General features: G+C 43.3%; 1 protein-coding gene across 2 annotated transcripts in view; it reads left to right on the plus strand.

Moving 5' to 3' along the window:
* TSHR (thyroid stimulating hormone receptor) overlaps positions 1-8,517 on the plus strand; it is a 180,902-nt gene extending 172,385 nt beyond the window's left edge. The window contains exons 9-10 of one of the 2 annotated variants that reach the window (XM_007470463.1): positions 3,634-3,822; positions 5,967-8,517. In XM_007470463.1, the coding sequence (XP_007470525.1) occupies positions 3,634-3,822; positions 5,967-7,380 (1,603 nt within the window). In that variant the 3' untranslated portion in view covers positions 7,381-8,517. The remainder of the gene's footprint in view (positions 1-3,633; positions 3,823-5,966) is intronic. The other variant, XM_007470464.1, reaches the window with a different exon arrangement.
* Positions 8,518-8,772: the final 255 nt, after the last annotated feature.

Raw genomic sequence — 8,772 nt, forward strand, 5'->3', positions numbered from 1 at the left:
AGAAAAAGAGAAAGAGAGAGAGAGAGAGAGAGAGAGAGAGAGAGAGAGGAAGGAAGGAAGGAAGGAAGGAAGGAAGGAAGGAAGGAAGAAAATGTACTCCAGTGGAATGAAGGAGAAAATCAAGAAAGAAGACAACACAGAATTCAGGAAGAGACTTGCGCTGGAGAGAGGGCAGAGACTTAGAGAAGCGTGAACTGTAGACATTGGAGGAACCATGGGTTTCAAGCTGGAAAGCAACAAAACTTGTTCCTTCCAAGTTTTAGAAAGAACATCCTGTCCTAAGTCTGAAGGCAGAATTAGTAGACACTTTCTGGGAGACGAGTCAAGCAGTTTTTGCAAAACTCAGTTGAAATGTAATTCAGACCTAAACTAAGGTGGTAGTTATATGAGAACCATGACACTGTAGACCCATACACAGCAGAGCTGAAATCTGATTGGGGGTCTAGCTCAATTGCATTTTACTGTAACCATTCATGGCATGAATACTGAACAAGGACAAGAGAAAATCCACAAGGACATAAGCCCTGGAAGATGGCACTTGGTGGGCAGGAAATAAAGAAATACCAGCAGGTTTAGAGGGAAGAATCATTCCATTGAGTTATTTTGAAAAGAGAGGCAGTGCTACATCCACTGGGAAGTATAGGAGCTCCTACCTTCCTTTCTGCAACACTCAGAGCTGTCTGATTAAAACTGTAGACCTCCGCAACAGAGGTTAAATTTTTTTAAAAGGGGGGGTTGGAGGGGAAGCCGTTGTTCCCCTTGCTTGACTCTGTAAGGGCTGAAGTAGCACCAGTGCAGCAGCCTTACATCAGGAGAGGGCCGTACCTCAGAGCACTAGGAGCAGTAGGCTTAGTGGATACTTAGAGCTACATCAAGTGGCTCATGCCAGTGGGGAGTGAGACAGCTCCAGATAGATTCTAATTTGGGCTGTAAGCAGTCTATGGCCCTGAGATGACGTTGGAGAGGAAGGCAAGGGCCAGATCTGCAGGGCCTTGACAAGCATGGTTTGAAGAGTAGATGTTATTCATGTACATTAGGAAGTCACTGCAAGGTTTTGAGCAGGAGAATGACCTTGCTCGACCCATATGTTATGACTCCTCTACTGGTGTGTGGAGAATGGACTGAAAGGGAGTAAGAGCTGACAAGAAAACTGCCACAGCAAGAGATGCTGTTAGCTTGAACCAGAGAGCTTCCGTTAGAGATGCAAATACAAGCTCTTCTGGAGTTCAAATCCCTGTATTTTGCTAGATTAAATGGACGAGGAGCAGGTTGGTGTCAGGGTGGGGGATTAGAAGCTAAATTTAGGATGGATCTGTCAAGTTGGAGATGCCTGTGAAAAATCCATATGGAAATGTCAAATAAGCAGTTGACTATATAAGCCAAGATCTGGGCTGGAGCTGTATTTGCTTGGTTCCTTGCTTCTGACTTGAGCTTAAACTCCAGATTGTGGCAAGGAGGGCATTAACATTGAACACCTACTATATGCCAAGTACCAATTATGTTACAGATGTTTCCATCACAAAGTTTAGACACATTTTCCAAAAACGCCTTCCCAATTCAGCCCCACCAGGACCCAACTGGAGGCTACCTGGGAAACGCTCATTGCAGACACTCAGACAAATCAGGGAGTAAATTCCTCCCCCGCAGATTGCTAACGAGTTCCTGGAGGGGTTGCTGCACCTGGATCTATGTTCAAAGACTCCAGAGACCTGAAGATATGAAGGAGCCTGATGATAATCCCAGCCCCCAGCCACTGAGCTGTCCTAACCTTCAAGTCTTCCCGGCTGAGTCCCAGACAGCACAGAGCAGACACAAACCATCCCCTCCGTGCCCTGTTCAAATTCCTGGCCCACAAAAGCTATGCTTGTAATAAAAAGATTGTTGTTTGATGCCATTTAGTTTGGGGGTATTTTGTCATGCAGTAACAGGAATGGTTACTAAAGTGTTTTCTCAAGAAATATCTATTTAAAGACACAGACCTACTAGAGAATGGACTTGAGGATACGGGGAGGGGGAAGGGTAAAAAAAAAAGAAATATCTATTAAAATGCAAACGTACTACTTGGAAGGATAAACTTCATCTTTCAGATGAATACACACAATCAGTGTATCCAACAGACAGCAAAGCAGTAAAAAGGAGCCAAGAGATGCTCTCTTGTTTCACTGACAGAAAAGAGACACGCAAGTGGCCTCCAGAAAACCGGAGACATAAAGATGGCCACACCGTGACAACACACGGCTAAAAGAGAAAGAGATGCATCCAAAGGAAGATGAGGCAGGAGAGCAAAGTCCAGCCTCATTTACCTCACAGCTGGGCTTAATTCCTCAACTCTCTCACTAACCACAAAGTTATTCATTTAGGCCAGTTTTCCAAATGTACTTGCTTAATGTTAAAAATCACCTGGGGATCATACAGTAACAAGCACCAAGGGTAATTATTACCCCCAGGCAAGTTTGGGAAATGCTGAAATATGGAATTTTTAAATTAAATATAAAACAAAATAGTGAACATGACACCCTCCCCCCAATAATCACAGTTCTGGAGTGAATGGGGTTAATACTCAAGCTTCCTGTTTATAAAAAGCAAGTTGCAAGTTCTAGCATCCTTGAACCCTGAGAATGTAAATCCCAGCTAAGTCCAATTACAATAATGTGGAGTAGAAGTTGAAAATACTGGAATTCATTTGCTAATCAGTCATTACTAATTACATGAAACATTAAAAATATGATTGCAAAAAAAAGGAGTATTTAATGAAGGTCAATTTAATTCAATTGATAAAATATAAAATAAGAGAGATGTTAGTTTAAATATTTATGGTCTTATTCAGGCTGTTACTCAACACAAGTAAAAATGATGGAGCAAGATGCGTAACCTGGATTCTGTGGGACTGAGAAAAGAGCAGAAAATGTCACACTAAAAGCCATGAATTAATTCTACTTTAGTAACTGATACTTATGTCTACACTGTCCCCAGCCTCACCACCTCAATCTGAATCTCATTTCAAATTGTTAATATAAATACTGGAGTTTTCTTTCCCGGAATACATTTAGAGCCTTCTAAAGAATCTGTGGCGAGATTGTCCTGAGTCATGAAGTCACCATGTAACTGGTTATGACTCCCAAGTTCTGCGTCATTAGAAGATTTTCATGATACTGGTATTGATCCATATCGATGAACACTTTCTCAATCCCAAAACCCTAGCCCCCACAGAGACTGGGAGCAATTTAGGCCCCTCTGAGCCTGTTCAAATTTATTTCTCTTGCCTCTTGAGACCATTTAGTAGTTATATGATGTAGTTTTTCAGAGTAAAATTGACATCCATCTCTGATTCCAAGAGTTTGTGTGTATAGTAATGGGTAAAACAAAATGTCTGCTGAACTATGTATTATTCGTACTGATAGATCTTGGAGTTCTAAACAATAAAAATGGAAGTCCCTTGCAACATACCAACTTAGAAGCATAATATCCATCCTTAGACCAGTGGCTGTGTGTAATAACTCAGAGTGCATATTCTACAGCAGAAAGCATCGTGTCATGTCCCCATTAATCTCAGGCCTGTCTGTCTTTCTGACCAAGAACTGGAAGGCCCTGGCTGCTCACCATCTCTCTGTATCACTGTTCTCTCCCTCCCAGGGATGTCTCTCATACCAGTGTTACTGCCCTGCCATCCAAAGGCCTGGAACACCTGAAGGAATTGACAGCAAGAAACACTTGGACTCTAAAGAAACTTCCACTTTCCTTGAGTTTCCTTCATCTCACACGGGCTGACCTTTCTTATCCGAGCCACTGCTGTGCTTTTAAGAATCAGAAGAAAATCAGAGGGTAAGTGGCAGTGTCTGGAATAAGTGACAAAAGGCTTTGGTGGAAGTTGAATTAATTTCTGGGTTTGAGGAAGAAGCTCTGTGGTTTGAAAACCAGGTGGAGAAGAATTTGGAAACATCCGTCAGAGACATGGAGTTCATGGGACACAGTGACTGCAGACCGAAAGTGGTTGCAGATAAGAAATAAGGCCTGTGTCGCTGGATCACAGCAGGGGAGGGAGGGATTTTAGGTGATGATGTAGGAGAGGCAGGAATAACCAGATCATGCAGAATCTTGTAGAGGTTACACGACATGATTTCTGGCCTCCAGACCCAACCCATATTAGGTGCCACAACTATGAGGACGAACTTAGGAACAACACAAGCAATTGGATTACCTGGTCAGTTCAGGCCTTGCAAATGTCACAGCTCCCTGGTTACAGTGTGGGCTTTGTAGTCACCTGGGTTTGTGTCCCAGCTTTGCCACTTCCTAGCTGTGTTATCCCACCCTACTCACTTAACCTCCCTGAGCCTTTGTGAAGGGAGATCGTAATGCTACCATTTACAGAGGTTTTGAGAAGAGCAAATGAGAAACTGAGTAGAAAACACCTATCACCATGACCTGGAATTTAAGTTCTCATAATATGTATTATTTTATTAACAGGCTGCTTGTGAAGCTGCAAAAGAGGGATGGCCTTCTTTTTCTCCCATGCTCTCTCTGAATCTTGTCTTCACCTACAGTTTCACTCTGCATCATTTCCCCTTTTGTGTCTGTTCTTCATTTATCTCTTATTCACTCCCTCTTGGTTTCTATATAATATCTGTGCGTTGACTTCCTGCACTCAGACTAGCAGTTGTAAATAAGTTGGGATCTAGCTGTGGGGATAGAAGCAAACAGGAAAGTTGAACAGCTGTGCAAAGAAAGCTAATGCGGGCATAACAGCTGCAGAAAACTAGGAGTGGGATAAGGGGGACGGTGTCAGCCAGCCCTGAGCAGAAAAGGGACCAGGGACGGGTGGGAGGCTAGAGTGGACCCTGAGGGCAGGATCCAGATTTCTCGTCAACCTCCAAACAGGTTGGAATAGGCAGTCCACCGGGCATTTTAAGCAGAGCTCAATAGATGAATCTGCTCAGCAGCTAAATCCAGTTAAAGAATCCCATTTGGGGAATTCCCTGGTGGTCCAGGGGTTAAGACTCTGTGCTTCCACTGCAGTAGGCACTGGTTCGATCCCTGGTGGAGGAACTAAGATCCTGCATGCCATGTGGCGTGGCCAAAAAAAAAAAAAGAATCCCTTTTGATATCAGTGTGGAGAGCTAGTGAAACACTAAATCTTACTTCCATAAGCATGTCTGCACAATAGTGTCCATTTATTCATTTGTTCAATAAATATTTATTGAGCACCTGTTATGTGCCTGGCACTGTCCTATCCACAGCAAGAGCCTTCTTGCATATTGTTTACGTTCTAGAATGGGAAGTCAGAAAAGAAACAGGCAAACAAATAAGAAGATATTAGATAGTGCTGTGAAGAAAATAAACACAAGGCTCAGGCAATTTATTAAAGAAGACGAAGGAAGCCTCTTCTGAGGAAAGAAAATCTGAGTTTAAAACTGAATAATGAGTAGAGGCAGCCATGAGTTTTTCAGGCAAAGGGAACATGGAATTCTAAAGCTCTGAAGAGGAATAATATTAGTAACCAAAATATACATGGCACTAACAATGTTCCAGGTGCTGTCATAAGAACTTCAAAATGATAAACTCATCTAATCCTTTAACAATCCAAAATGAAATACTCTCCCTATCCCATCCTACAAACGAATAAACCAATGTTCATAGACCTACCCAAGATGAAACAGCCAGTAAATAGTAGAATCAGATCCTAACCTAGGCAGACTGGCTCTAGCATCCATACTTTTTTTTTTTTTTTTTTTAAGTCACTGCTTTTCTTGAACTGGTTGCAGATGAGAAATAAGGACCAATGTCAGTGGATCACACTTGGAGAGGGGAGGGTTATAGGAAATGACATAGGAGAGACAGGCCTGACCAGATCATGTAGAATCTCACAGGATCATGTATATCATACGAAGTAGTTTGCATATTTTGCTAAGTGTTGTGGGGACTATTAGAGGGTTTTCAGCAAGTGGTGACGTATATCTACTGCCTTGCAGAATCCTTGAGTCTTTAATGTGTAATGAGAGCAGTATTCGGAGCCTGCGTCAGAGAAAATCTGTGAAAGCTTTAAATGGTCCCTTCGAACAAGAATATGAAGAGGATCCGGGTGACGGCAGCGCTGGGTACAAGGAAAACTCCAAGTTCCAGGATACCCACAGCAACTCTCATTATTACGTCTTCTTAGAAGAACAAGAGGATGAGATCATTGGTTTTGGCCAAGAGCTCAAAAACCCCCAGGAAGAGACCCTACAGGCCTTTGACAGCCATTATGACTACACTGTGTGTGGGGGCAGTGAAGACATGGTGTGTACCCCCAGGTCGGATGAGTTCAACCCCTGTGAAGACATAATGGGCTACAAATTCCTGAGAATCGTGGTGTGGTTTGTTAGTCTGCTGGCTCTCCTGGGCAATGTCTTTGTCCTGGTCATCCTCCTCACGAGCCACTACAAACTGACTGTCCCACGCTTTCTCATGTGCAACTTGGCCTTCGCAGATTTCTGCATGGGGATGTACCTGCTCCTCATAGCCTCCGTAGACCTCTACACGCAGTCTGAGTACTACAACCACGCCATCGACTGGCAGACAGGCCCTGGGTGCAACACAGCTGGTTTCTTCACCGTCTTTGCCAGCGAATTGTCAGTGTACACACTGACAGTCATCACCCTGGAGCGCTGGTACGCCATCACCTTCGCCATGCGCCTGGACCGCAAGATCCGCCTCAGGCACGCCTACGCCATCATGGTTGGGGGCTGGGTTTGCTGCTTCTTGCTCGCCCTGCTCCCTTTGGTGGGAATAAGCAGCTATGCTAAGGTCAGTATCTGCCTGCCCATGGACACCGAGACTCCTCTTGCCCTGGCGTATATTATCCTTGTTCTGTTGCTCAACATAGTTGCCTTTATCATCGTCTGCTCCTGTTACGTGAAGATCTACATCACAGTCCGGAATCCCCAGTACAACCCGGGGGACAAAGACACCAAAATTGCCAAAAGGATGGCTGTGTTGATCTTCACTGACTTCATGTGCATGGCCCCAATCTCATTCTATGCTCTGTCAGCACTTATGAACAAGCCTCTCATCACCGTTACCAACTCCAAAATCTTGCTGGTTCTCTTCTACCCACTTAACTCCTGTGCCAATCCATTCCTCTATGCCATTTTCACCAAAGCCTTCCAGAGGGATGTGTTTATCCTGCTCAGCAAGTTCGGTATCTGTAAACGTCAGGCTCAGGCATACCGGGGTCAGAGAATTTCTGCAAAGAACAGCACCGGTATTCAGGTCCAAAAGGTTACCCAAGACATGGGGCAAAGTCTCCCCAACATGCAGGACAACTATGAACTGCTTGAAAACTCCCATCTAACCCCAAATAAGCAGGACCAAATCTCAAAAGAGTATAAGCAAACAGCTTTGTAAGTGGTAGGGGGACTTGGGCTGGTTTCTTGAGCATGCATTCCAACCACTGACACAACACACAGTTGACCCAACCTGCAGGCAGGTAGTGTTCAGCTCTGGAGAGGGACTAGCATTAACCTAATCATTGCCTCCAAGAAGGAAGAGAGGCTACCGACATGTCTGAATCCCAGGTGATATCAAAGTAATGTATACTTTCTGGAAGAGTTGCTGGATGCTAAGTGCAGTGATGACATTGTATAAAATGCTTAATAAATATCAACTGAGCCATGTTGACATTGAGCTTTCTCACTTTCATATGGCATTTCATACTAAAGATTCAGCAAATGGCAAATGCTATTAACTTGGTTGGTGACCACAAGATAAAACTGGCCCCATGTTGGTTTAGTTCCACTTCATGTTCCCTGATACAACCCAAGAGAATTTGAGTCCCTAGAAACTGAAAAGTCAAGCAAAACATCTTGCAAGGAACAGCTATTTTGACACATGAAGGAGGGGGAAGGTGTAGATTTGAGTTGTTTTTTCAGACTCTGAAACTTAATCATCTCTGCAAAAGAATCTACCTGATGTGACCCAACTGTTGCCTGGAAAAACTGGCAAGATTTCAGCTGTTGTGGCTGAGCAAACTAAGAATTAACTCTTCTCGGCCAGTCTTCTGGCATTAAAGATGTGAACTCTAGAAAGTACTTATAAATAGTGACAAGTGGGAATTAGGAGCGGGGCACACTAGATCTCCCACTGATTAATAAAGCAGGCTGGACACTAGTTTACTATTGGGTCTTGGGCAAATTACTGGGCTTCTAAAGTCTGTAGAAATGAAGGAGCTTGATGGCCTCTTCCAGTTTTAAAACCCCATGTATATCCCTTTCCCTCAAAACATAGGTTGCCATGACAAAGAGAAAGAAAAACAATAAGGAAGCACAATCTGTTTTTCCTATCTTGTAGAGCTGCCATCTCCTTCTCTTTGGAGCCTAGACATATGACCCAAGAAATTTTTTCTTTGTTTCATTTTTGTTATGATGTCTGAACCAGAAATTCTATTGAGTGACCATATTGGGTTGACTCTGAACCACTCATCTAATTATTAGATCTACACAGCTATAATTAGCAGGCCAAAACCAGATTGATATTCACACAGTAGAATTAAGGTTAGGGTGGTTTTGCAAATGCTTGTTATTTAGAGTTACTACTTCACTGTGCAGGTTCACTTGAAACATTTAACTTGTCTTCAGGGATTGGTTTCTTTACTTAGCCTTTTCTGACCCACAATACAGTACTAAAGAGAGGTTTCTTCTCTCTGAAACTGCCAGCTCTTTCCAACCTTGTTGACCACTGGACATAAAATCTTTATTCCCTAACAGTGCTCCCTTACTTAATATGGTCAGGATTTTTATC

The sequence above is a fragment of the Lipotes vexillifer genome, unplaced genomic scaffold, assembly GCF_000442215.2.
Source record: "Lipotes vexillifer unplaced genomic scaffold, Lipotes_vexillifer_v1.1 scaffold841, whole genome shotgun sequence".
NCBI classification, from domain to species: Eukaryota; Metazoa; Chordata; class Mammalia; order Artiodactyla; family Lipotidae; genus Lipotes; species Lipotes vexillifer.